This window comes from Charadrius vociferus, unplaced genomic scaffold, assembly GCF_000708025.1.
Source record: "Charadrius vociferus isolate BGI_N301 unplaced genomic scaffold, ASM70802v2 scaffold793, whole genome shotgun sequence".
In the NCBI taxonomy this organism is placed as follows: Eukaryota; Metazoa; Chordata; class Aves; order Charadriiformes; family Charadriidae; genus Charadrius; species Charadrius vociferus.
Genome location: NW_009647833.1, coordinates 774,681 through 801,915, shown reverse-complemented (window position 1 = coordinate 801,915; position 27,235 = coordinate 774,681). Strand labels below are relative to the sequence as shown.

The 27,235-nt window shown below is 47.4% G+C and overlaps 1 protein-coding gene across 1 annotated transcript in view; it reads left to right on the top strand.

The window, feature by feature from the left end:
• VPS53 (vacuolar protein sorting 53 homolog (S. cerevisiae)) overlaps nt 1-26,294 on the top strand; it is a 64,334-nt gene extending 38,040 nt beyond the window's left edge. Inside the window, exons 14-22 of the mRNA XM_009882732.1 lie at nt 1,198-1,440; nt 2,736-2,883; nt 3,823-3,905; nt 7,559-7,637; nt 12,774-12,922; nt 18,178-18,247; nt 22,222-22,359; nt 25,510-25,614; nt 25,995-26,294. Of these exons, the coding sequence (XP_009881034.1) occupies nt 1,198-1,440; nt 2,736-2,883; nt 3,823-3,905; nt 7,559-7,637; nt 12,774-12,922; nt 18,178-18,247; nt 22,222-22,359; nt 25,510-25,614; nt 25,995-26,165 (1,186 nt within the window). The 3' untranslated portion in view covers nt 26,166-26,294. The remainder of the gene's footprint in view (nt 1-1,197; nt 1,441-2,735; nt 2,884-3,822; nt 3,906-7,558; nt 7,638-12,773; nt 12,923-18,177; nt 18,248-22,221; nt 22,360-25,509; nt 25,615-25,994) is intronic.
• Nucleotides 26,295-27,235: the final 941 nt, after the last annotated feature.

The window sequence follows — 27,235 nt, the reverse complement described above, 5'->3', positions numbered from 1 at the left end:
ATAGTTAAGTTTCTTGTGGGAGTTACAGTTCAGGTTCTTTCTTCTCCCATTCTCCTTTGGAGGATGTGGCTTTCTGCTTAGGTACCCCGGATCATGGCACGGCACAGCCGTTACAGCCTCAGCGGTGGGAGGGGGAGAGCTGGGTGAAACGGAGCCAAGACCGTAGTGGGAACGGGAATATAAAATACAGGAACTTCACAACTGCTTTTCGGTCAGCGGAGTGCCACTCTGTGATCTGAAATGTCTCTGTATTCCTCAAAAGCCAAACTTCCTTGTGGAAGGCTGCGTGTATTTGTGTGTCCGGGGGAGGAGGTTTATTGCTGTAGTTGAGTTCATCTGGCAAAGGTTCCTCCACTCAGCCCCACTCAGCTGAGCTCCGGTGTCGGGAGAGCTGGTCTTGGTTCCTGACACGGATGAGCTGTCTCTGGAGGAGTTGGACCAGAGGAACTCCCCGAGATCAGAAGACTTCTTTGGTCCTGTATTGATGGTTCTGGCCCTCTGCCATGCTAAAAAGCCTTTTTGTCGTGATGAAACGGTGGAGTGAAGTTTGTTGTTGCCTAAAACCCAAAATATTTGAGTAAGGACCAGGTTATAATGAATCACTTGAGACAATAGGAGGGCTTTTTGTGCTTTTAAAAAGAGTTTAAGTAGGAAGTGCACTTTGCGCTCGTGCTAAGTAAAACTTCTTTAAAGGATGTGTGAAGTTGTACAAAACCAGGTGGTATCCAAATGGGACCAAGAAATGGCAAATGGCGCACCATTCTGAGCACATCCCTTTAAAAGCTGTATTCCCCGAGGTCTGCTCCGGGGGCCGCTGATATGGGAAGCCCGACTGTTACTTTTGCCGGTGCCAGGAATGAAACTTGAGCGTAAGCTTTATGCACTTGCATCAAATGTGCTGAACCCTCTCCTGGCAGACTTGCGAGCTTTTATATGCGACTGGAGAACAGATTGAAGCTGCCACTAAAACTCTGGAGTACAAAAGGTCGTTACTCGTTGGCCCGGTCCTCGTTATTGTATGAGCTTTGTGCTGAGAGGGGCGGAGATAAGAAAGGGCTGGAATACCCGACTCTAAAGTCTGAATGTGTTTGCTGGCGTCACAAGACGGGGCATCTGGTTTTAAGTGTTATTCTCTCTCTTCCCTCCATTTCCTCCCCCAACATACTAAAATATCCTTCTATTGTTCCCCCGCATCAGGAATCTCGGCGAACTGATTGACAGGTTTGTGGCTGACTTCAAGGCTCAAGGTCCCCCCAAGCCCAACGTGGACGAAGGAGGAGCCGTCCTGCCCAGCTGTGCCGACCTCTTTGTGTACTACAAGAAGTGCATGGTGCAGTGCTCCCAGCTCAGCACGGGCGAGCCCATGATAGCCCTCACCACCATATTCCAGAAGTACCTTCGGGAATACGCCTGGAAAATTCTGTCTGGAAACCTGCCCAAGTGAGTTTCGCGTCCCAAATGCTGCAGCACCGTCTGGTGAGACGTTCCTGTGAGGAGCAGATGCTTTGTAAAGATGATTAATAAATACATACTTGTGAACACTTCCATTTCGCTGTCAAAGAAACCATGTGGCGGCAACAGGACTGCATTTACTTCATGATTTTCTCAAAAGTTGGGTTTGTTGCACTGAGAAACAGCAAGAGACCAAATGGACAGTCACGGCATTGTTTTTGTTTTAAGGGCCCCTGGAGGATAGCTTCATATTTGGCTTTGATTAGCAGTCAGATTTACAGTTTCTTGAAGTTCCTTTGGAAATGCCAGCCCAAGCCTCTTCAGAAAGGCTTCAGAAAGGTCTGACTTTCAGAATTGCAGAAATCATTACGGGTTTACACCAATGTGGGTAAGCGTACCGGCTAAAGGAGCTCCTTGACATATTGCCAGTGTTGACTACAGATAATTTTGTACGCTATCTGCCATCTTCACTTTGTTTCCCTTGTAAACCTGGGAGCAGCAGAATGAATTTCTGAAAGCAGTAAAATCTTTTACAGATGGAAGGGGAGAGGGTTACATCCAGACAAGTGGAAAGATAAATTTAATGTGCATTCTCCATCAGACCTCAGTAGCATTCTTTATACGCATTTTTTTGTGTGCTCCATTTTTGCTGTCCAAGATAAATATCACTGTCCTATTTTTTTTAATGGATTTGGATTATAAAGAGTTGAGAGGTAGGGAATTTCCTGACTCTAAACTGTTCTGAGTCTTTCTTTGTTGATACACAGCCGTTAATCACTGGAAGACGGTGGAAAGAAGCCGCATCTTCTATAATTTACTGTGTTGATACCATCATTTTTTAAAGCAGATTACCAAAGTTTCAAATGTGTGTTGACATCTGTTTAGTACTGAGAAGATAAATATGACAAGCTGCCCGATAGTTACTGAGATTTTTTCTGTAATCTTTAATTAGATTTTGAGTAACTGGCAGTGAAGGTGAAGTTAGCGGGGGAAAGCTGTATTCCACTCGCATCCTAATCTACCGCGTTGTGAATGAGTGAATTGTCCTTTGCCTGAAGACTTCATATCAAGTTCTGTTTGTCTTTCTAAAAGATATTCCTCAACTAAAATAGCAGTTGTGGGTTTGATGTAGAATGACACTGACCTGTAATGCACTGGGCATTGGGCTTTGTGGTTTTAAGGGCTTTTTATGGCATTAAAATCTCATAGTAATTTTTCAATGTGTGTGTCTGTACACTCGAAAGCCTTACAGGTTTTGTCTTTTGGGTTTTTTTTTCTTCCAGGACGACTAGCAGCAGTGGTGGGCTCACCATCACTAGTTTGCTGAAAGAAAAGGAAGGCTCTGAAGTGGCCAAGTTTACTTTAGAAGAACTCTGCCTCATTTGCAGCATCCTCAGTACTGCAGAGTATTGCTTGGCGACCACCCAGCAGGTGAGCTTTGCTCTGCAGCGCCTCTGAGCTGCAGCCAGCAGCAGCCCCTCGTCTGTCGTGAGATGCTGCGCTGCTCCTTCTTCAGGGGCAGGCGGTTGCGGAGGCTGGAAGAGTCAGAAGTCCTAAAATATCCATAGTAGTGTCTGCTCCACATAGCATCCCGCTGATTATTGAGCTCTACATTATTAAATCTATATTTCAAAGAAAGGAAGTATTGACTTTGCTGTTTCTACCTGAGAAAAGTCATTTGCTTGTAATCCTGCTTTGCAGCATCAGTTTTGGATGCTATCCGTTTATATGTGTTACATAATTTTTGTGGATTTGGAATGAAATTTTTTTGTTTTGTTTTTTAAAAAAAGGCTTTTATGGTTCACAATCTCCCTTTTATAAAAACAAGAAAAACAGTAATTCAGAATAGGTTTGGGAAAATGCCTGCGTGAAATACTGAGTCAAGGTGGAGTGAGGAGAGAAGGTATTTATGCTGATATGCTTTGCAGCCGCGGTGCTCCTCACATTCAGGTGCTTTGGAAGCGCTGTGGGCTGGTAGATGAGCTGTGATGTTTGGCCGTAACAAGGCTCCTAAACTGGCAATCCTCCTCTGCAGTTTGGGCACAGACAGGGTGTTGGAAAACATCTTTATTCGCAGGAAAGGTGCCACGGTGTTAAGCTAGTACGTTAGCGCGTCACACTAGAGGTGCGTATATGACCTTGGAGGTTACTACTTTGAGGACACCGTGCCACCGTAGGCCATCCTGGCAATATGTCTAGGGTGTCCAACACGGAGAGATTTCCACTGTTCACTGGCTGAGTTTTGGATATAGTCTGGGCACAAGTTAGGTTTTAAGAAGCTGACTGACTTTTCCAGGACATAAGTTTTCAAGAATGGTCATTTCCAGTAAGAAATCTGACCTTTCTGTTGCTTCTTTTGTTTCTTAACAGTTGGAAGAGAAACTCAAAGAAAAAGTGGATGCAAGTCTAGTGGAGAGAATCAACTTGACGGGAGAGATGGACACTTTCAGCATGTATGTTCAGCAGATGCATCCTCCCAGAATATACCAACATCCCAGTTTGTCAGCCAGATGGTGCTGGAGTAATACAAGCCCAAGATCCCAGTGCCGTAGGACCCAGCCAGCAGTAGGACCCACCCACACATGCAGCATAGGCACAGGCATTTCCCTGGTGAAGGAATGGTCATCCTCTGGCTAGTCCGAGAGCAGCAGTAGTACAGACTTCAGATGTAGTTGTTCCCCATCGTCCCAGCCAAAGGAACAAGAGCACTGGAAAGGGGAAAGGAAATAGTGAGTTTCCATTTGAAACATCATTTGCATCTTGGCAGCTCTGCGAGGTGGCTGTTACATTTCAAGAAAGGAAGCTATTTCGGTACATTCCTTCCTGCTTTAACTTCCCACTGTTAATCAGCAGCCTTGTCAGTATGATCAAACCCCATTTCAGATGACATAAAAGACTGATCCGATCTTATATTTGGGGATTATAATTGAGAGAAGATTATCGTTCATTAAAATAACTTTTCACGTAACGATGCTAAAAATACTCCCCTCTAACATCCTCTCCTCTCCACCGCTGACAAACAGATTGAGCGTTTTTGGAGAGAAGGAAATCGAGGCAAAAAAATTATTGTTTTGCCTCACATTAGGCAAAAGGAAACCTTGGCAGAGCTGGGAAAATAATCCCTATCACCAGTTCTCTTTCTCCCTAAAACTAAGATTCGGCCCAGATAGCGGTAAGATACTTTTTTTCTGAAGACTTCCTTCCTGTGATTCCTCCTCTCTGGCTCCAGTGGGCAGGATCCCACTGAGTCTCCATCCAGGTATTTCTCATGGTCTCGGGCTCCGTTCCAGGCTGCGGAGACTCCCTTCCCTTTCCATATTTCACAGACCTTTTTATGAGTGAATCCCTGACGGAAAGCTAGGCTTGCTGTGTCCGCTAAGCCAAAGCAAGCAAGGTTGCTGGGGAGTAGAAATAAAATATGCCATATGGTGGGATTTTCTTAACACGGACAAGTCGAGGGTGAGTTTTGTGTTTTCTCGTGACCTGTGTGGCAGGAGGCAGCTACCTCGAGTCGCCGCTCGGTTTCCACGGTGGCCGCCTCACGAGGTGGTTGGTCGCGGGCGGTCAATGTGATGTGTTTTGGAAGTTGTTTAAATGTATAGTTCGCGTTTGCTGTTTTGGACAGCTTTAAAGTTAAGCTGACATGCCTGATATATCTTGTAACAAAGGCTTTTTAATTGACTTTCAATCTGTTCCAGTGTAGCGCTTTGTCCAGTCTTCTGTCAGTGGAAGTCATAGCTATAAACCTCTCCCTGGCGTTCGCTCGTTCAACATCAAACAAGTTGTTTCTTCTGGGATTTGACGTCTTGTTAGGCATGGTCATAAAGAAAGTGATAAAACGTTGCTGCTTACACACCCTGGAAAGTGTTTCTTCCTTTGCAGAAAGGAGAGTGCAGAACCACCCCAAATGTGTATAAAGCATTCGACTCGGGGGGTTTTACCCCGGGGATGGCTAAGCATTTTCTTTAGGAAATACGGGCAAGATAATGAGCTCTTCTTGAAGCTCAACAGAAGGAAAATTATTGTGTATATCCAGAAATCCATGATTCCCACCGCCCTGCCCCGTTGGTCTGTTGTGAGATTGTGGGACAGCGTTGAGAGACCTCTGCAAGGCCTGAAGTGTTGAGCTTACCGGGCTGCGTCTGCTAGAACCGCACTGCTCATTGATGGCCTCGGCATCCCCGTCTGCCCACTTCTGTGTGTCTCAGGGATTGTGGGGGGGTTCATTAACTGCCGCTGAAGTAGTGTCCCGTGCTGCCTGGGGCAAAGGTTTGCAGTGGCTTCTGGCGGAACCGGGATCCAAACCCTCTGGGTGTGTCATGACGCTTTGCATTTGCGACGCGCTTCTTGCTGCACCGTTACGCCTCTACAGCGGTTATTTTTCTTTTGAAATGTAGACAAATAGGTTTCTCTCCCTTTTTGCAATCTTGTGGTTTTCAGGCGAGAGCCTGTACTGGGTGGCCCCGCTCCAGACGGACCCCTGACACATGGGGATGAGCCGTGCAGTCACTTTCCTTCCACTGAGAGAGTTGTGTTTCATTTTGGTGCTAAACCACATCTCTTTCCTACAAGTCACTGCCAGCAGGTGCCCTGCAGGAGTCAGCTCTGCCCGAGAGACAGTTGTTCCAGTCCGGCTCCCTTGGCAGAGCTTGAGCTGGTGGAATCCCCCAAGGGAGTAAATCCTGTAGCGCCCAGCAGAGAGGTACCAGCAGAAACGGTCACAGGCTTTTTTTATCCCGATGCAAGTTTCAGATGGTGTAACCTGAAGCCAGTAGTCACTTCATCTCCCATGCTAATTTTTCCAACTAATTTTGGATGAGGTTGCCTTTACAAACAAATTAATTGCTCTGAAGGAACAGTCTTTTACTCGGCATCCTGTTCTAGTCTGTATGTGCTAGAGCTCTAGGAAAGGGAAAAGACAACCTCTGTGGGTTGCGGCGAAGAACACCACCCGGATCCCACCAGCAGAACTAAGAGAATTAAGAGATACCGTATCTCGCTGGGGAAGTGGACACTTAAAAATATTTTGAACAGTGAACTGCAGAATGGTACCCAGAACTTCACGAAGACGACAAGGGGGAGAAAAGATGGAAGCATTGGTCAGATCTCTTACAGATCTGCGATTCCCATCTGCGCCACCATCATGAGAAAGAGAAAAGTAAAATCCAGTTCTTACATATATAATCCTGAAGTTGTAAACGGGCATCTGTGGCAGATTTAAAGTTTACACTGTTTTTAAAAACTGTACTTCCTTAGTGAAACAGTCACTTATTACCTCTAGCAGAAGTCGTCTGTAATCCAAGCGCTGGGTTATGTGCCCTCGAGAGTGGTCTGCGTTGCTGCAGACAGTGTTTCTCGGCTGTTGTTTTAGGATCAGTTGCACCTTTATGCACATCGTAATGTGGTGGCATCAAATATGTCTCCAAGCCGTATCGTGCTGTTTTAAAAAGAAAAAAAAAAGGAGGGAGGGAGGGAAACATGTTTGACTAATGTGTCTTTTAGTCTGGTATATGTCTCTGAGAAGCTCAAACAATGGATGGCGGCAATCCTAGACATAGTGTAAATAAGACATCTGCCTTGATCTTCTCCATGGGACACACATTCAGAACTCATACAGATGTACTTTTTTAAAACCTTCTTTACAAGTTTCTGTGAGTAGTAGAATAGTGACTGTGAATAAGTAGAGAGATGATGAAATGTTAGTTTTATGCAGACTGGATTAAATTTGAAGCTGAATCCTGGTCTGGGCTCAGTACTCGGGGGTTTCTCCTCTTCCTGATGCGGGGTGGGGGGTGGGGGGGTGTTACCCCATCTGACACCTTTGATCTCCAGCCCCTTCTATGTGTCAAAACAAAGAAAGGTCAGCTATAAAAATGTCTTCTCTACACTAAAGTCGGTTGTGTAGCTCCCCGATGAACAGCACGCAGAACTTCCCGCCTTCTTTTCTGTACAAGTTTTATCCGTGTGTATTCACAGCGTAATCCTCCTGTCATCTAGGAGATGATTTTCCTCCTTTCGCAGTCAAGTAAGCCAGTTCTGGCACTGTGTTGCTGAGTAGTATTCTAAAACTCGTGCTTGATTTTTTTTCTTTTTTTTTTTTTTTCAGTGTGATCTCCAACAGCATACAGCTGTTAGTGCAGGACCTGGATGCAGCCTGTGACCCTGCCCTCACTGCTATGAGCAAGGTAGGGCATGGATTTGTTTCGGAAAGAGGGTGGCCTTAAGATCCGTGTGGAGTTCTTGTTTGATTGCTTGATTTGACTATTGGCATATCCTTTTGAGACTTCACCGTATATTGATTTCTTCTTGCTTCTTAGAGCAGCAATTGCTGTAGTTATAAATCCATCCTTCACTTCAAAACCTGTCGTTCAGATTAGAGCTTTCATTCTTTTGCAGCACATAAAAACACATGGATAATAAAAGACTTTCTGTACGTATCTAAAGCTTTCTCTTTCCCCTCCTAATGCCAGTGAGAGCCTTGAAAATTGGGAAAATCGCTGACTTCTGTTAGCGTGAAGTTTCAAATGCACCTTCTCGTTTGCTGTGCTCTTTGTGATCTTTGACGAGTTTTACTGGCCTGCTTGTTTGTGGCCGTTAAATGGAGGTACTCAAAAGGTAGTACGGAATTGAGATTGAGCCCTATTGCTTCTGCGATCCTCTCAAGGACATATGGAGCCATTTCTAGAGAGGCCCATGTGATTAGTGCTTAAGGATTTTGTTGCAGTTACACTGCTGGCTTTTATACGTTTGAAATGCAGAGCTGTCTTTTCTTGCCAAAGTATTGTGAAAACCCAGACTGCTTTAGACAGAGGTGAAGACAACAAAAGTGGATTGAACTATTTTTTTAATTAGAAATATTAAACATAGAGCTCCATTTTTGTAGGATCAACACACTGTCTCACTGCCATGAATTTTAATAGCTTTCTGCTTTATGATGTACTCCAGCTGTAACTAGCCCTGCCACCCCCAGCTAATATATGAAGTGGAATGCAGCTGGTAATAGAGCTTGTACACGTTCCAAATGAAAAGAGGATTTTTTTTTTTCCCCCCCAGTAAAATAACACCATTAGGAAGGCTCGGCACTTCAGGTGGTGCGTGTGTGCGCCGTGTCAGTTCCTCAGATCTCCTGAACGTACGTAGCGTAGTAGTATTTGAGTCACTTAGCTCTGGCTGTTTATACCAAGTAAACCACAACCTTGAGAAAGCAGCAGCTGGTAGGCCATTTATTTTTGTCTTTGGAACACTGGTAAAATGCAGCACATGTGATGGGACTGATGATATATAAACAAGTTAAGTGTTATGAAATTAGCTAAATAAATACTTGTCACTTGTGCACACATTCCACTATTTGCATCAGACAGAGTGGCTTTTATGTGATTTTTACTGGACCTGGGTTTGGTGAAAGAGATTTTTTTTCCTTCTCCCTCCTTCTCCCTTTCCTTCGGGGCTGGGATATTACTCTGACAGTTGAATAAGAAATGCATATCATTATTTAAATGCAGAGTTAGTATTTGGACTTGTAAAATTTCAGTCTTTATTAAAGGAATAAAGACTGCGTGCCTGATCCATTCCAGTTTTCCTGTACTGGGAAGGCATGTCTGTCTCGAGACCCCTACTCCATTACAGCTCTTCCTTTGTTTAGCTTCTTTTCATTTATTTCACTCTGGTGTCCTCCAAGATTCAACATTCCTGGTCCTTTGTTGAAGTCTGACTTTTTTTTTTTTTTTTTTTCCCCCTTGCAAAATTGTTCGGTAACTACAGAGGTAAATTAAGAAATACTTAAACCTCTAAATCCGCTTTGGCTGCAGGCCACTTTGGGAGATTTAACACAGAAAATGGCATCGTGAATATTGCTTTCAGCTGGGAATGGTGCTCAGTTTCTCTGATTCTTTACCTTGTGTGTTCTGGAAGAAGTGGTAAATGACGAGAAGGCCCCGTATTACAAAATTTGTAGGTGATAATCTTCACTCAAACTTTACAGCAGGTGTAGAATGATTAAACACGGCTGTAGGAAGGGGAGCTGGGATGTGGGGTGGGAGAGGAATTTGCCCTAAACCCCCGTTGTCATGTTCTGGGTAATAAAGTACTGGGAATGCGTTGTAGTGATCTGTAGCAGGCGCTTGAATTGCCTGATGTGCTTTATTTTTAATTGTTGAGATGAGGGAACTGCTAATCTGCATGGGATATTTTTGCCCCAGTTAAGTTTATGGATTGCACTGGGTAAGGTTTGATTTACGTGCTGAATTAAGCATTGATTTATATGTAAAACTGTGCTTGTAAGTGGGGCTGAGGGACATTTTAGTGACTCATGTCGATCGCTTGCTGGTTTTTTATATTTTGCTAAAACCTTTTGGCACGGCTGCAATTTCCTACTTCCTTACAACCGAGTGGACAACAGCAAGCGCTTAAACACGGAGCTCTAATAATCTCTCCGATACACACAAGGAAAGCCCCAAGAGCAGAGCAATCAGGGCTGCCAGCTGCTAATTAAAAGTCAGCATGAGCGCGTTTTACCCATCACACAAGGTGCAACGTGCAACAGCGCAAACCAAAACCTGTGTCAGAAGGCGGCGGAGGCGGTTTCAAAGGCAGCAATATCTGCTGCCTGCAGCACCCGCTGGCTCTCCTTTCCCTCCCACCTCCTCCGGCATGACCACACGAGGTCAAAGGAGAAGGTGCTGGACCATGCCTGGTCTGGAGCTGGTAGCGATAAGCCGGCAGTGGGATGCTACTGGGCACGGGGAGACTTGGAGACTGATCCATCCTCCATTAAATCACGAAGCAACCCCTTTTGCTAGAGACCCATGTCGGTGCTGGGCGTGGAGAGAAGACTTGGCGGTTCCTGGTGTGGCCCTACCACCCCGCTCCCGGCTCTCTGGGGACACAGGGACGTGTGGGCACATGGGGACCTGCAGCCGGGCAGACCCAGGAGCACTCTTTAGCCCCCGCTATGCCCAGAAGGTAGTGGAGCTCTTATGTGCCAAACCACCCCAGTTTTGCTCAGGGTTTCTCTCTTCTCCTCCCCTTTTTAAGAAAGCACCCTCAAATCTTCACGGTCCTGTGGTTTTGTTGTGAAAGCCAACTCTGAAAGTAGCACCAGGTCGTCAAACCCAGGTCCTGCCCTTGCAGGTGGCCGCATCATGGAATCACAGCCTGGCAGGGGCTGGAAGGGACCTTCAGAGATCATCCAGTCCAACCCCCCGCCGGCGCAGGTCACCCAGAGCAGGTTGGACAGGAATGCATCCAGGGGGATTTTGAACATCTCCAGAGATGGAGACTCTACCACCTCTCTGGGCAGCCTGTGGAAAGAAGTTTTTCCTCACGTTGAGACGGAATTTCCTGCATTCCAGTTCATGCCCATCTGCCCTTGTCCTTGCGGTGTGCAGGTGCTTTTTGGCTGCTGCCGGGGCTCCCCGTGCGCTGGGCTTCTCCCTTCGGCCGGCCAACGCGGGGCCTCGCTGCTCCTGTTCTTTGGGCTCGTTTTCAGCTTGTGTATGTAAACTATGTGGATATCCCAAGAAAAACATAGGACGAGGGAAAAAGAGGAATAAATTTAAAATGACAGGAACAAAGCTTTACCAGAAGAGTTGGGCTCATATTTCTTTTGATGACTTTTCAGTATGTGTACTATGTCTTTCGTTGCAGCTACTGGTGTGGGGGTTTTTGGGTTTTTTTTGGTGAAACACGCCCACATACACACACAAAGGGCTATTTTTACTGTTCGTGCTTCAAAAGTTTGGTTGTAAAGTATTGCTGTTGGAATGAAGACCAACAAAATGAAAAAGCTACTGTTTTATTGTTGTTGCAATAATTCAAGTCAGCAGTGCCTTCCCACTTTCTGGCCGTTCCCGCTATGTGGGGATGGTGGGTTGGTTGAGGATCACTGTCTGTCGAGAAGGGCCGGCGCTGGGAATGCGCGAGTCCGTCAGGGAGACAGCCGCAAAGTATTTTCCTCGGATATGACAAGTACCGTGAGGAGTAGAAAAGCAGTTGTCTCTTGAGCAATCTTCCAAATGAAAATAAGACAGAATGGAAACCTGTAGAGCAGGTGACGGGACAGATATCCCTTCCAGCTACCCGGGTGACGCGAGATGCGCAGGTTGGAGTTTTGGTTGGTTGGATTATAAAGGACAGCTTTGGTGGGACATGTGTAGGCTCTCTCAGACGCTGTGGTTTTGCAAAGAATTTGATGTCTCTTGCCCACTGGGCTGCATGTTGTCTGGATGGAATTGAATCGTTGGGTTGCCGGGGACAAAGTAGCCGTAATTAAATTAAAACCAGGAATAAAAAAACTTTACATGCAAAATCCAGAACTTGAGAAAACAAGTTTGAGGACAAACACCCCCCTCAAAAGAAAATGTTCATCTTCTGCATGTGCCCAGTTTCCTATCCTGATTTCATACCTGTTTTCCTCCTGTTTCATCTCCAGCACGAGGAACTGCATCTCCAAACAGTTGGAACACAGCGCAGAGTGCATAATCTCTGAACAGCAGCAGAGCTAAGAGCGCTTTTCTGGATGCTCGTGTTCTTCAGTGAAACTTTTTTATATACACGGATGCTTGGTCAGGCCTTACCCAATTAGCTTTTTTTTTCCCCACATGAATTATACTGTGTACACCCTGTGTGCTGCAAATAAGGCTTAGAGAAAGTCAGGGGAGTCGCACATCTGGCTCCCAGGGGCTATTCTGTTGCATTTCTGCTGACGGTAAATGAAAACATAATGGGAGGTTAAGTAACTCTTCTTGCTTTGTATTTTTTTGTGTATTTGGGATGAGCTGAAGTCGGCAGCCTAGCTTGTACGCTCGGAGTGTTTTCAGCGTGAGCTACGCTGGTGTACAGTGCTTTGGACTTGAAGACTATTTCTACCTCTTCCATCTATCTGTCATCAGTCTCACCAGTATTAAAGCCTTGGCTGCCATACAGGAATCCCAACTTTGCAAGCTTGCAGATATTTTCTCAAATGCCTATAATCAGGATTTATATGGGCACTTCATCCCGGCAAACTGTTAAATATGAAGGCAGTCTGGTGTGCTCCAAAAGCTTTTTTAATCCTAGTAGTCCCCGTTTGTGTCGGTTACCGGTCACAATCTCTTTGGTGCAAAAAGGGCCATTATGGGTTTCCTTTGTATCTTGTTGTGGAAGGGTTTTTGCTCATTCAGTGTAGTGACGAAGAATTTGACCTTGGCGGTGAATTGCAGGGGCAGTCTCTTGATGATTCCTTAGAGATCTTTTGGCAGGAAGTTTGCACAGTTTTCCTCACCTATTGCTTGAGTCGTAATGAATTAAACAGTCTCTTTGGTTGTTTTTTCCCCTTTGTGCAGATGCAGTGGCAGAACGTGGAACATGTTGGTGACCAGAGTCCTTATGTCACCTCAGTGATTCTCCACATTAAACAGAACGTCCCCATCATCCGCGACAATCTGGCCTCCACGAGAAAGTATTTCACTCAGTTCTGCATCAAATTTGCAAAGTAAGTTACCAACAGGGCACAGAGCTTATCAGGGTGTCTGGTTCTCAGTAGTCTGTCTGTACATGGTAATCTATTTGCTTTCCAGAGTGCAGCATCAGTGGCTGTTAGTGTCTGGGTGAAGACCCTCTCCGCGCAGGGAGACCGCAGAGGGAGGTGGGGTAGGGCAGCAAACACCAGCAGCTGCTGGCAAGGTTAAAAGATACTTCAATTTCTTGTCTCAAGTTTCCTGCTGAGGCAGATTTTTCTGAGATATTTGTATTGATTGGTTCCTCCTTACGTGCCGAAACCATCCCATAAAATATTGTGATCATCACTGTCTGCCAAGTACAGAAGGTTTTGGATTGGACATCTTTAAAAGGCTTTGAACATCTGAACGTAGCCACGACTCTTGCTCTGGGAACCTGCTTTCCTTCAGTGATAAGAGGCTGCAGTGCTTCCAGATATTGAGAAATTTGGTGCATCGTTTGCCTCAAAATAACTTTTATAATAGCTATCGTGCTGTAAGGAGGGCATGTGTGCTGAATGTATTCTGCCTTCACAGTCTAAAAGCTGCTTTTCTCTGCAAAAATAGTTCAGTAAGGAGGGGAAATAGGCCTTCAGATTTTGGGGTTACGATTACGAGTGTCCTCCTGGCAAGTCACTGAAGTTGAGACAGAAATGCCCCTTGCCCTCTGGGTTGAGGGTGCAGCTCTCCCACATCTCTTGGTGATCCAAACTTTGAAGCTATCTGTCTGAAACACAGATTCAGTTCTTTGGGGAAGATACTTTGAACTCTTCCCTGCTTGCCTGTGGCCAGCTGAGCTTTGCGTGCCAGTGCCCTGAGAAAACCCTCGGGAGGACTCTGCCAATTGTAGCTGCTGCTTTTGGTGTTGCATGTGACTATGCTGGTAGACTTGGGAGCGGTACCGTGCGTATCGTGTGTCACTCTGAAATACCTTAACGTTTCATTCATCTGTAATAAGCTAATCATCCTGAAATAAACTGTATGGCCTGGCAGTTACTGTGTGGGTTTGAGACTGGAGCTTCGGCTCCTGCTTCAGCAGGGAAGGATGCGGCAGGCTGTCCTGAGAACCGTTGGCTTTCACAGCGGGGGAGGTTGGCCTGAGAGTTTCCTTCCCCCTTTCTATCTCAGGGTACTCATTAGTTTGCATTAAGGAGCAGTTACAGATAAATCATGTTATGACGTTGCCCATAATCGCTGTTTGAAATGCTGTCTCAGTGAAAATTTATTGCACTTAAGCCTTCTATGTGGTTACGGTTGAATTTTATAACGCTAACATGGTGATAAATAAAAAGCCCCATTTACTCAGCTGTTCACAGCACACTCTTAATACCTCAGCTTAGTTGCCTCCCTTTTAACTTTATGGCTAAGCACATACCGAGTAAACTCCGGATAAAACACCCAGCTCTCACATTTGAGAAAAGTTCACATCTGAGCTGAGTGCCTTCATCACAGCTTGTTCCACGGAAGAGCACAGAGACCTGCGCAACTGCCGCTCCGCTTCAAAACCTTTTTAATACAACTGCAGCTCTGATCTGCAGCACATTAAAATTAAGACACAGTCCTGAATTCACTGTGCCGTGGATCAAGTGTAGAAGTGAAAATTTGGTTCCTGAAGATTGTTTTTGCCAGATTATATTTAGAGTCCTTCTGTACAAGTTGGTTTTAAGGCGAATTAGCCCAGTGGTAACGGTGCGCTGATCTACTTAAAATGCTTATGACATTTTAATGCATACAACCATTTGTATTTTTGGAACTCGGAATTCTTATGGAACATGCTGGCCTGCCCAATATAAATACCTGGCCTTCTGTGTGCTCCAGACTGCTGAAAATCCTTTTAACAGGCATTGTGCCTCTCCGTATGTTAATGCCTGTATCTTTTTGAACTGCCAGCCACTTCTCAGCTCTAATGGATTGTATAAAGCGCTCGTGTTGAGTTACAGGACCACAGGGGAGAAGGCATCTAAAGTCACTAAATTTAAAACTGAGGGATCTGAGCCAAGTCTGGAAGAAGAAAAATGGCCATCAGGAATTGCATCAATCCTCTAACCTAATTTGTCATTTTTGCTTTGTTTTGACCAATATGCAACCCTCACTGCCTTGAAATAGCGAGAGGCAGCCAGCTTTCCAGGAGGCACTCGCAGGGCAGGGTGAGGGGCTCTGTTCTCACTGCACCTCCGTCCTTATCCTTTGAAAACAAAAACCGCAGTGGCGAAGCCGTGGCTGCTATGCTGGGATGTGTTTGGGAAGTCTGTGACCTGACCTCAATGAGGAAGAGATTAGAACCGAGAGACAGGAGAAGCAAACAGCTCTCCCCCTCGCCAGAAGAGCGCTTCGTCCATCACGAACAGCCGAGCGTGGTGGGTGACTGCAGCAGGAGTCCTCCCAGTTGCTCTGGCCTTTGCATCATGCATTTAGTGAGAAGAGTTAAGTGGAAGAAGATGAGGAGGAGGAGGCTCCTGGAGGTTTGGGCGAGCCTGCAAGGGCCGGTCACTGCCTCGGAGGGTGGCGTAAAGCAAAACCCTTCTCGGCTGCAGTGACTCAGTGACACCAGGATGCTTTGAATAATGTCCTGCAGTAGCTCATCTCCTATCGGACAGACAGACTGCGGTTGCATCTCTGCCTTGCTTAGCAAGGAATTGTGTTTGATGCATCATCAGTGCAGGGGATTAGGAAAACATAGGCTTTGGCAGAGCCACTCCCGTTGGATGGGAGCCGCTCAGATGCTGTGGTTTCTGTGCTTTAGGTTCCTAATCTGTCTTGCACTGCTTTATTATTACACTGGGGATTTGTTTGCTTCTATGGAGGGTTTGCTGGATTCAGTTTTATAGCCGAAACTGTAAATGAATTCTGGCATCCAGTCCAGCTCTGTGGATGCACAGGGAGTAAAGGCATTTAGAGTACAAAACCTCGTGCAGAGCATTGCCATTGAATACGCACGTATTATTCACATCAGGATTGCCTGCTGTACGCTCAGAGCGCCAAGCATTGAGTCCAGCCCAGGCAAGAGACTCAACTGAATTTTTCAGTTAAGTGCAACTGCTCTTGACGGTCTCTGCTAGTCCAAATAATAAAAAAAAATAGTAAAAAAAATACCAGAGCAGCCCTTGGATCTTATGGTTTGTCTTGTCTGTCCTGCTGGAGTTGAGAAGCTGTTTCCAATAATGCAGCGTGAAATAACAGGCATGTGGGGATGGAAGGTCGCTTTACCCTTCTGCGTTGATTGTGGGTGGCCATCCTAAGGGGCCTGGGAATTGTTTCATGCAAGACAGAACGCTGTCTATGGGAGACCATGTGGTTGCATAGAAAAGAAGATTAAAAAAAAAAGAGGGGAGGGGGTCCTTTGGCTGCCGCTCTGCCACCCTGCAGAAAGAAAGGCTCGCCCTGTTTCTCATAGGCAGCATGAGCGTTAGCTCCACGCCTGACCTTACAGAGGGAGGGAGAGTTGGACCTACGTGCGAGATCAAAGGTACAATTACTCTCTTGCACTCTTCTTCTTGTAGCAAGCTGCTGCATCCAGAGCTGCTACTGATTGATCATTCTATAGGATCACCTAAGCTCCAGCTGGGCTTGGCACTCTCTAATTGCTCTCTGGGAATTAGTTATACGCCTGAAAAATGGACTTCTAAACCACATAAGTTACGTCTCTGCTGCAGTGCTTTTGTGCAAGAGGAGACGGGGCTTGTTTTCCTCCTCTTATTTATATTTTGTTGCCAAGGTTGTTTCTCTGGTGGCCAAATTCAAAGCTGTTTGGGGCAGCCCAGTAGCTGGTTCTCAATAGTAGTTTGAAATTGCTCTCCTTGACACCTCTCCAGGAAAAGATGATTGAGTGAGAGAGGTCATGGCTGTGTCTGAGGGAAGGGGAAGGGAAGGAGCCTTCGCTTGGAAGGACTCTTCCTTGAACCGTTTCTTTCAGTCTGCTCAGCAGCTTGGCATGCTCCGTGCCTGAGTTATGCTTTTGTCATTCTTCCATGAGAAAGGGCGAAACATAAATGTCCTGGCTTGGAAAACAGGTGGCAGGACAAACAAGATGCTGTCCGTGCTCCTTGCTTCATGGGAAGGAAACAAATAGCTTGAGAGATGGAAGGGGGAAACCACACTGAATTTAGATCATCACCATAAATGGCACCTCATTCAAAAGGACAGAAAACAGACCAACTTGTATGAACTTAGGACGGAGCCATTAAAATCTAAGACCTGCCACCAGGTCACGGACAAGGTCCTGGAAACGTGAGCTTTGTAGGCATTCAGCCAAAGGCAGCCGTGTGAAAGAAGCAGAGTACATTAAAAACAAGGCAGCGAAAGGAAGACGAGTATGAGCGGTGTGGTCCTGACAGAGGGAGTTTGTGTTGCTCACGCTGGCCCCTCTCCTCATGTTCAGCTCCTCAGTTGTCCTGGTGCTGCTGCTCAGTAGGGTCGGTGGGGCAGCAGCTTGTCTTGCGGGTGCTCGGCCAGCGCTCCTGCTAGAAGGGAGCATCTGCTTCTTCAGTGAAGAATGAAACTACCGTAAAGCCTAAAATTGAGAAACAAAAAGCTAAAAGCAAAGCTGGTGCTCTGGAGTTCCATTGTCTAAGGTGATGAATATTGGGCTTCCATCCTCGCCAAATTCTCCCCAGTTGAGTAAATGTACCTTAGTCATTTTTCTGAGTCTGAACTCCATGTTAGTAAAATAGGGTAATGATGTTTTCCTTTTCACAAAACTTTTTCTTGTCTTGATTGTGTTGGCCAGAAGCGTTCTGGAAGAGTGCCTTTCTGTGTGAATGTCCAGGGCCCAGCAGACCTCCAGCCTTGGCTGGACCTCAAGTTCAGCGTGTAATATGCATGTTATGGAATGACTAGTATGCAGTAAAATGCAGGTTCTGGATACAGTCAAGATACTTCCACTCCGTGAACAGCTAAACTAATCCTGGCATGTTGCTGGGTTTATTATGTACAATAGTTTGTTTGCCCGTTCTTGACCTTGTACTGTAATACTTCATATACAGTTTATAGCAATTTATTTACATAGAGCATGTGTGCAACTTCTCAATTAACTGAGAGAGCAGTGTGGATTAAAGAATTGTACCTAGGGTGGGTTGGTTGGTTTGTTATTTGGTATACTTAATGTGGCTGGAGTCAGCTTGAGAACCAGGCACTTAGAGTGTCTTTTTGGAAAGCCATCTGGGTTTGGTTTTGCGTGCTTTGTTACCGTGGAAAACTGTATGACTCCAAATACTCACATGTAATTGTGTCTTTTTCTCTCTCTTCTCTGCAGCTCCTTCATTCCCAAGTTCATTAACCATCTCTTCAAGTGCAAACCTATTAGCATGGTGGGTGCAGAACAGGTAAGAAAAAGTAATTGCGTTGGCTGTAATGTTTCATCACTTTGGGGTTCAAGAAATCATGGCAGTTTTTGTTAAAAAGGGGCAGAGAGCTGGTGCTGGTGCAGGGCAGAGTGGAAGCAGGTTTATAGTGATCCCGCTGCAGTTGAACCTGTCCTGGGAGAGGGGTCCGAGGTGTCTTCCCAAGCAGAGGAGCTCTCACTTTGCCAGTCGAAGTAACAATAGCACAGGAACAACAAACCTCTTACGCACTTCTCTAAGGTGTCATGGTGAGATTGTCTCACACAAAGGGAAGAAAGTTGTTCGTGGCAGAAACCATTGCAAGAAGCTCCTGTGTCCTTCTTGGAAAGATTTGTTTCTCCGTCCCATCCTTTTGCAAAATAGGTTATCACTCAATCTCCCTCTGCTGCTACTGTGCCTCCTCCCGGGGTCACACTCAAGCCTGTGGCCTCTCTGCTCAGAAGAGCTGGGGCATGCTCAATTCATAGTTGACAACAGGAAACCTTTACAGAAAATAAAAAAAACAACCCACGCAAAAACCCAGGTGTCCAGGCAGTTTCTCAGCTCGGGTAGTTTAAACACCAAGCCTTTTTTTTTTTTTTTTGTGAGTGTTGAACTTAAAACACCCACAGCACTTGGTCTCACATGACAGTGTGTATGCCAAGAGCAGGTTGGGTCCTACGCATTCCCCACGTGGGCCCAGTGACAGCGGTGCTCGGTGCCACATGCCCGCGGTGGCGGCCTGCCAGCTGTCAAACAAAGTGACGCCGGATCCTCCCGGGGACTGTGTGTGCTGCTCCCAGGTGCTGGCTCCTTCCTCTCCGAGGAAGCGAAGCCGTGGGAGCGCAGGGGCTCCTCCGCAGCCTGATGGTGGTTTTGCTGGAGCCTTTGTCCTGGCTGAGTTCCAGTGAGTGCAAATAGATTTTTACCTCCTCTGGTTTGCCTGCTCGTTATGGATGGCCGCTGTCTTCCTCTGCTCAGAGCCGTGCCGGGAGGATGGGGTTGTGGGGGCATAGTGCAGTGTTTTCTGTGTTCTGTCCCAAAAATTGCTAAACAGAGGCCTTGGGTTTGGTGGGAGTTTTGAATCTCACTAGGTGAGAGATGCTGCAGTGCCTGAAGACAGGACAGTTTCTTTCCTGCCAGGATTCACTTCCTCAGGCGTTGCAAGCACGCATCAAAACGCTGCTGCGTGGCAGGGAAGAGCCGGTTCCACTTCTGCGACTCAGTAACTGAGACCCAGGGAAGTGACAACCCGACATCTGGGGCTCAGGACTCCCCAGCTGCCTCCCAGGAACTGCCTCCCTGTTGCGCTTTCAGAGAGCTGTAGATACCCCAAGATGGTGAGACACAATGTCAGGGAAGGAAGGATGTGTAATTATTGCCACTTGAATTAACGAACACGCTTCTGTTGAAGCACCACCCCTTGACAGGAACCCCTGTCCTCGAGTTGCGCGTGGGTGGGCAGCACAGGGTATTTGTTACCTTGAGACCACGAGTGGGTGACCCTCCATGTCCCACCCTGCCTGTGGGCTGGGACCCCGCTACTCTGCGAGGATGAGGTTTGGATGAGGCTTTCAGCTGTCCCCTGCACGTACAGCTGCTCTCCTGTGGGCTGATTAAAAAGAAAAAGAAAAAAAAAAGCAGAATCATCCCTAATGGGACTGCTGTGAACTTCAAATCAGTGCCTTAAAAGCTGCTGGGGTTTTAGGCATCAAAGATGGGTTCTGAGCAGTGTGTGTCTGCAAAATGAAACAGGAGCTTTACATCAAAACCTTCTTCTTTCTTAATGGAAAGCAAATGAGTGGAGCACGGTTCCCGCTCATTTTGTGCAATGAGCAATAACCTGAGAGGGATTAAATGAAGTCTTTTTTTTTTTTTTAAATAAGCATCTAACGCGGTTAACGGGTTGCCAGCAGTGGGCTTGCATCTAATATTAAAAGGTGTTAATATTACTGTATTGGAATAACAGGCTTAATTTGGTTCTTTAAAGCAGACTGGGAAGTTTTTATTAGCCTGATTCACAGTGAATGTATCTCACTACAGTGGGACATAACTTCCTGGGGTTAGATGTACCAGAGGTCTTCAGAAGCTGGTCTTCTCTGTCTCTGCAGCATGTAGGTCCTCAATTGCCTTTGCATCTTTCGAACACCCCCCAGTCACCCACCAGCATCTTTCCTCATTGTTTTCTTTCCCCTGGTGCAAATGGTGCTGTAGAATATGCTTTCCTGGCCTTCCCGGTCCTAAACGCAGCTTTTCCTGCTGTTTGCTAATAGTCATGTTTGAAATCTGGACGCTAGGGTGGTATTTACGGAGTTGTTCAGCATGGGGAACAGCAGCTATGGGGTTTCACTTTCTGTGTTTGTGTCTCTGACTTAACAACAGTTCTCCGTCTCGGCAAGCTGTGGCAGTGAGTTAGCGATGCCGAGGGTCTGGAACGGATAACGGGGGGAAATAGGGTGAGGGGACAGAGCCTGCGAGTGCTGCGTCTGTGGGAAAGGCTGCAGAGTGCGCAAAACTCCTGGTAGACGTGGGAGAGTTTATGTGGGAAAGATGTGAATTCCCCAACCGTGGAAAAATCTTCCGTCCATGGGCTCCCTCGTAGACGCGCAGGAATCCAGCTCTGACAGCCTGAGCCGACATCAGGCTCCAGCAGCTCCGGGGTGCACAGAGCTGCTCGTCTGTGCTGTGGTTTCCTGGCTTCCCAGGACGAGATTGATGGCATCGGTTCATCTCATGCAAACCATGAAACAGGCAGCACACAGCAATGATACGCTGCCGCAGATAACAGGGTCCAGATTCGAACTGGTGTGACCCACCGCCCCTCCTCGGCTCAGTCCTTTGTATTTGAACGGAATTCCCACGTGTGCTGAAAGCCGTACCATAAGTGTTCATATTGTCTGCGGTGACTGCTGGCGGGTTCTGCAGTGCCTGTAACGGTTTGTGTGCAGAAGAACGAGCTTCCACCTGCTCCTGAGAGGCCTTTTGCAGGAAATGCACGGGTTTGCCGACAGCCCAGCGGGTTTTCACACTCGCTGCTGTGTAAATAAATCGTGCTCCTCTTCATCTAGTTAGATTTCAGATTTCTGTCTTTCACTGGTCTTGTCTCACCTCTTTAAACATACCTCGTGCAATCAAACGAGCACGGTATTTGGGGTAATTTTGCTCTAAGAAACCCTAACCCACAACATTTTGTCATCATAGAATCGTCTAGGTTGGGAGGGACCTTTCAGATCATCAAGTCCAACCATTAACGTAACACTGCCAAACCCACCACTAAACCCCATCCCGAAGTACCACATCTGCCCATCTTTTAAATACCTCCAGGGGTGGTGATTCAACCCCTTCCCTGGGCAGCCTGTTATCAGACAGTGTGTGTCTGTCTGGGCTGAGTTTCGTGGTTGCTCCTTGCTGCTCATTTAGCCGCTGGCGTAGTAAAAACCAACATACAGGAGTTTCAGCGTGCCACAGGATATTGAGCGGTTCTCAATCTAGCTGTATTGTGTTGCAGTTTTCTTTTTAAAAGAAAAATAAATAAATAAACAAGTGGTTGAGTAAATGCAGAAGAGCACACAATGGGTGGTTGGGTGCAGAAGGAAGCATGGTGTTAATTTGTTTGACCTCAGTATCTGAATAATGCTACAGCTACAGGTAATCGAGATTGTTTCACTTTATACTGTCGAGGGGAAGAGGACTGGAAATCCATGCCTTATGTGCCAGATGTTGAGCTGCCATAAGTCATTTCAAGGCAGCAGAGCCGTGCTCTGTAAAAGTCAACAAACGGTGCTGATACGTAGCCGCGGGTGATCGTGTCTCCTTGAAGTGTCATTACATGGGTCAGTCCCTCCTGTTCCTGCTGTCCAGTTACCGGGGCTTTTTCCGATGTGGGAAGTGTTAAACTCGTAAGGATGTTGGATTATAGCAGTTATCGGAGCTTGGTAAAAGGGGCCTGAATAACAGGGTGCGATTAACTGTTACAGCTGCTGCTGGACACTCACTCTCTGAAGATGGTTCTCCTGGATCTGCCCTCCATCGGGTCCCAAGTGGTGAGGAAGGCTCCTGCCAGCTACACAAAGATAGTGGTGAAAGGCATGACTCGGGCTGAAATGATCCTGAAGGTAACTCAAGACTTTTGATAACCTGCCAGCCAGACTGCTGGACTGGGAATCGGAGCGAGCGAATTCCAGGGGGCCCTTCCTTTGAACGCGGCAATCTGCACTTGCACATGAACGTATGCGAGCTTGTCCGGGTGCGCTGCCAGCTGTTCTACAGAACCCGCTTAATCGCCTTGGGTTTGCCCCCACTCTCTTTTAACATCGCATTTGAGTTTTCATCCTCATTTTTCAAGGTAACCGAGGGCTCAAGTTCTGCTTACAAGGGAGAGCTGGGACACCAGATTCCCTCAGGAGCTTGTGAAAATCAGAGTTAGCATCCGTAAGTGTCTGCCGCAGGGCAAACCCGCCAGTTCAGGTTACTCCAGGCCTTTGTGCAGACTCCATCCCGCAGGGGAGCCAAGCCGTGCTTGAGTCACCTGTTTACTGTCTAGTGTAACAGCCAGTGCAAACATGTCTGGGTTACTGTATTCACCAGAGTCCTTTTTCATTTTCCAGACCTGGTGCCTGGAAAATGACCCAAAAGCAGTGTGTTGTCTTCATAAAAAGTAACAAGCAAAGGAATCTCCCCTTCCCCCCAGTTTCCTTGCGGGTTTGATCCCCGGAGAAGCCATGGGAGCTGTGCAGTTGTACCCTCCTGGGCAATGGGATTGTCCCTGCTCACCAACACCACTGCGAAGACGTTGCCGTGAGTGAGTCAGAGGGACGGGGGGTCGGGCAGGACAGGCAGCCTCCGGCCAGAGCCTCCCGTAAACTGCCGCCAAGGCAAGGAGGGGGTGCGGAGCCCGAGCTCTCTGTGCTGGCCTGCTGCTCAGCGTGGCTTTGCTCCCATGCCCAAGGTAATGTCACAGCTGAGTTTGAGTTCTGAATTCAGAAATTAGTTCTGCAATTCCACGCTTTTCAAGTAAGATGACCGAGATGTTAGTAGATACGTTAAAGCAAGTCTAAGTTTTCTTAGAAACGACCTGAAGAACAATAGCCTGGTACTGCTAGCGGAGGAACAGGGAAGGTTGGTGTCTGTTGCATACAGAAACAGGTCTTTCCTTGGAGCTTATCAGGAAAGTCATGCAATTAATTTGTCTACCTTTAACATCACATTGGCTTCATCGGGACTGAGATGAAAGCACCATAGGAAGTGCCTCGGGCAGGGAGCGCAGGCTGCGGAGTGCTGCTGGTCGCAGGCTGCGCAGCAGCGGTGTGACTGCTTTTTCAGACATCCCGTGCTTGCCCTGCTGCTGCATGAAGCACTTCTGCCAGCCCCGAGTGAGGGCTCAGTGTCGGTGTAAGTAGTAATTAAACAGCAATACGCTTATGGCATTCAGTGCTCCGCAGAGCTGTTTTACAGAATAATACCCCATGTAGTCAGTGGGTGATGGGGCTGAATGGTTGGCTGGGGCAGGTTTGTTAATCGTAGTGACTGAGTAGATCACCCTGAGCCTAGGTAACCCACGCACAGCGTTTGGGGCTGGTGTCGGCACCCGTCTCTTGGGTTTGGGAGAGAAAAAAAGGCTCTGAAGTGCCTGCTCCCGCTGGACCACCAGTATTTCTGTAGGAAGGTTTCCACGCAGGCCCCCAGAGCTGACTGGTCATCTCTGGCCGTTCTGTTTGCCTTGTGGGTTCTCTCTTTTTATCAGTGCTCAGACTTTCTCTGCTCTTTCCAAATTGTACATTAAAGAGTCTTTTCCCTAAGAACTATTTCACTCCATCAGAAGCATAGGGCAATACTCTCTTCCTTGCTGTTTTCAGGGCTCTCCTACCTACTACCGAGACGGTTCAGAAGCGATGCCTCTGTTGCATACAACAATACCACCATAGAGTAGTGTGCCCAGGCTTATACTAGTGTAGCTAATTCAGTAGGAGTGTCACCGAGCCTGTAGATGGCACGAACAAATTCATTCAGCTAAGCCCTACAAAGCACAGACGCAAGCGGGGAGGAGGGCGTCAGGGTGCGCACGTCCTGCAGAGCTGTTTCCTTTTTCCTCTGGCTACACTGTCTGAAGTTCCAGCTTTTCATCTTGGCAGAAGATTTTTACAAGGGCTGTAAATTAAGGATTTATAAGTGTATACATGGCTATGATGTTTCATTGGTCTGAAGTGCAGGGAAAGAAAGAAATGTCTCGGTGATAGAATACAGTGTGGGGTGAGCTGGGTCAATGGAAACATATGGAAATGTTTTCAGAGACAGGGAAGAGTCTGGTCCTGTGCTGTTTCTGCCCTGTGTGCGCACGCACATTCACACACACACACACTTCCCTAGCAAGATGGTTTTGGCTGCCCAGTATTATCAAAAGATATGTTCTCTATGGAGCTCACTGCTTATGTAAGGAAAATATAACAATGAGTAATCATCTTTCCAGCTTCAAGGCTATTTTAATTTTTTTTCCTGACTTGACCATTGCTGGGACTAAGAGGGTGTGAGCTCCGGGGCAGATGTCAGCGGGGGCTTCACGCAGTGCATCCCAGTCTCTCCAAAGCAGCGTACAAGAGGAGCTGCACCCAAAGGATGGAGCGGCTGCGTGTGGCATCACTCACCCATCAGGTTACATGTCAGAAGCAGGAAGACTGCAGAGCATATTGCTGAGCCACGCTGTCCTGGGGACGGAGGGAGTGACTGCAGAGTGCTGTCAGATTCCCCTGCAACACACTGTCTCTGCTCAGCCTCCGGGCAAGAGGGAGCGAGAGGAACACACAACCAAAGTGAGGGTCTGGACTGCGTCCAGGCTGCCTGATCCGCTGGGGACTTTCTAAGTGCCACCACCACCAGCAGCACTGCCTTTCTCCCCCGGGCAGCTCCCCAGCTTGTCTTCCCCGTGCAACAAGATAAAATCTTCACCTTTGCCAATGCGCCAGTGCGTGCCAGCCCACGGGTGTACAGACAAAGTCCTGCTGGTCTTTGAAACGTGATACACAGCCCCTTGGGTCGGAGCACCACTGCTGTGTGGGAAGAGACCTCGTCCTCCTCCCCGCTCCTTATTTTACTTCTCTTAACCCACCTTTACCTCTCAGTTACTAGCAGCACGTACAGCCTCTTTCTTGTTCCTGAAGCGTTTTATTTTAGGAGAAGCCAGTCCTGCTGTCATTCTTGTGCCTGAGTTGACTGAGCGCTGGCTTTAACTCATAGAATTTGTCTGATCTCTTTTTTTCTTGTCTTGGCAGGTGGTTATGGCTCCGCACGAGCCCCCGGTTGTGTTTGTCGACAATTACATCAAGCTCCTTGCTGACTGCAGTACAGACACTTTCCAGAAGATATTAGACATGAAGGTTAGAACCTGTCCCACGGGGTTTCTGCTCATCCGCTAGCACTGCACTGAGATTGTTGGGGACTATTTTCAGTAGAAACTTACAGGGGTCTGGGAGCGGGAAAAGCCCTGGAAGACAAGTGTATCCTCTGTACTCTGAAAGTGTGTGGAGTTGCTACTGAAGAATAACTTTTCAGTTCACTTAGCATGCTCATAGCTGCTCTGGCTCCTGGCGCTGAGCTCTATTGTCTCTGGATCATCCAGAGGTCCACATACAGCTCTTGGTGGGTGAACAAAAGATTGAGGTTTGAAATGAGCTCTCCTGCAGCTATTCTCGTGCACATCCGCTCCCAGATCAGTGAAGTCTAACCGGCTTACTTCACTGTTCTTTTGCTCCCGCAGGGCCTGAAGAGGAGCGAGCAAAGCAGCATGCTGGACCTCTTCCGCCTGCGCCTCCCAGCTCCCCCATCTGGAGTGGAGAATGCCGGCTCCCTCTCACTGAGCGCTCCTACGCCTGAGCAGGAGTCCTCTCGGATACGGAAACTGGAGAAACTCATCAAAAAAAGACTCTAAGTGAGCAGAAGGAAACTCTGCTGCTCAGGACTGGCTGCAGTGACTGGGAGCAAAGCTCGTCAGACTTATGATTTACAGTATGCTGCTAAAAATTCCATGTTCCATCACTCCTGTGCCCAGTGATCTCTTAACCATCGTATACCGTGGCGCTGCATCTCCATTCAGACCAGGAAGGGTCTGACCGAGGTGTTAGCCCTTAGACAGCTTAGCAGGAGTGAAATCCAGGACATTGCTGGGTCCACGTGGTGGAGAAAATAGAGGTATCTGGAGGTCAGCAGCTATACAAACGGTTTAGGTGGATTCAGAGAATATCTGGCTGTGATTCACCTGGTGTCGCAGCCTTCAGCCTGGCTGAGCTCCTGCTGCAGCACTGAGGATTTTGCCGGAGAGTTTGGTGTTACTGCTCACTCCCTGTTGCAGAGCTGTTCCTCTGTTTCATTATTTATTGGGGGGGGACAGGGACCAACCTCTCACCATCGCCACCACCAAAAAACCCCAGCCCTTTAACAGCTGGGATCCAGGTATCTGCAGCTCCCCTGATTTAATGAGATGCCCAGGAGGGAACCCCAAAGCAGATTTCTCCCCTGCTCCCAGGACAGATGTGTGTAAACCACCAGTAAAACAGCAAGGCAACTCCTTTTCAGAACAGGAAGAAAGGGCTGAATTAATGCCTTCTGCACCTTGGCGAACCTCCTGCCAACAACCCGGCAGCCTCCGCTGCTATTACAGCTTAAAGGCCAAACCCTGGACATCTGCGGATCCTATCTCCAGCTGCTTGTTATTTCTCTCATGTGTGCTGGACTCACCCGCTGTCCCTGATGGGAGTTCCCGTACCACATCTCGCCCTCTCTCCACAAAGAGCCCTTCATGGAGCAAGCGTTAAACAGCACCAGTCCCTCGTTCTCACGCCAGCCGGCGTGTCCCGAGCAGGGGTGTGCCCCTTTGGCATCTTCGCTGCCCTGCAAGGAGAAATGCTGGAAATGTTGGCTTTACGGGGAGCTTGGGCCTCTTCCCAGGACGGGACGGGATGCTTACGCCAGCCTCAGACTTTGAGGGCCTTCCTCTCCTCC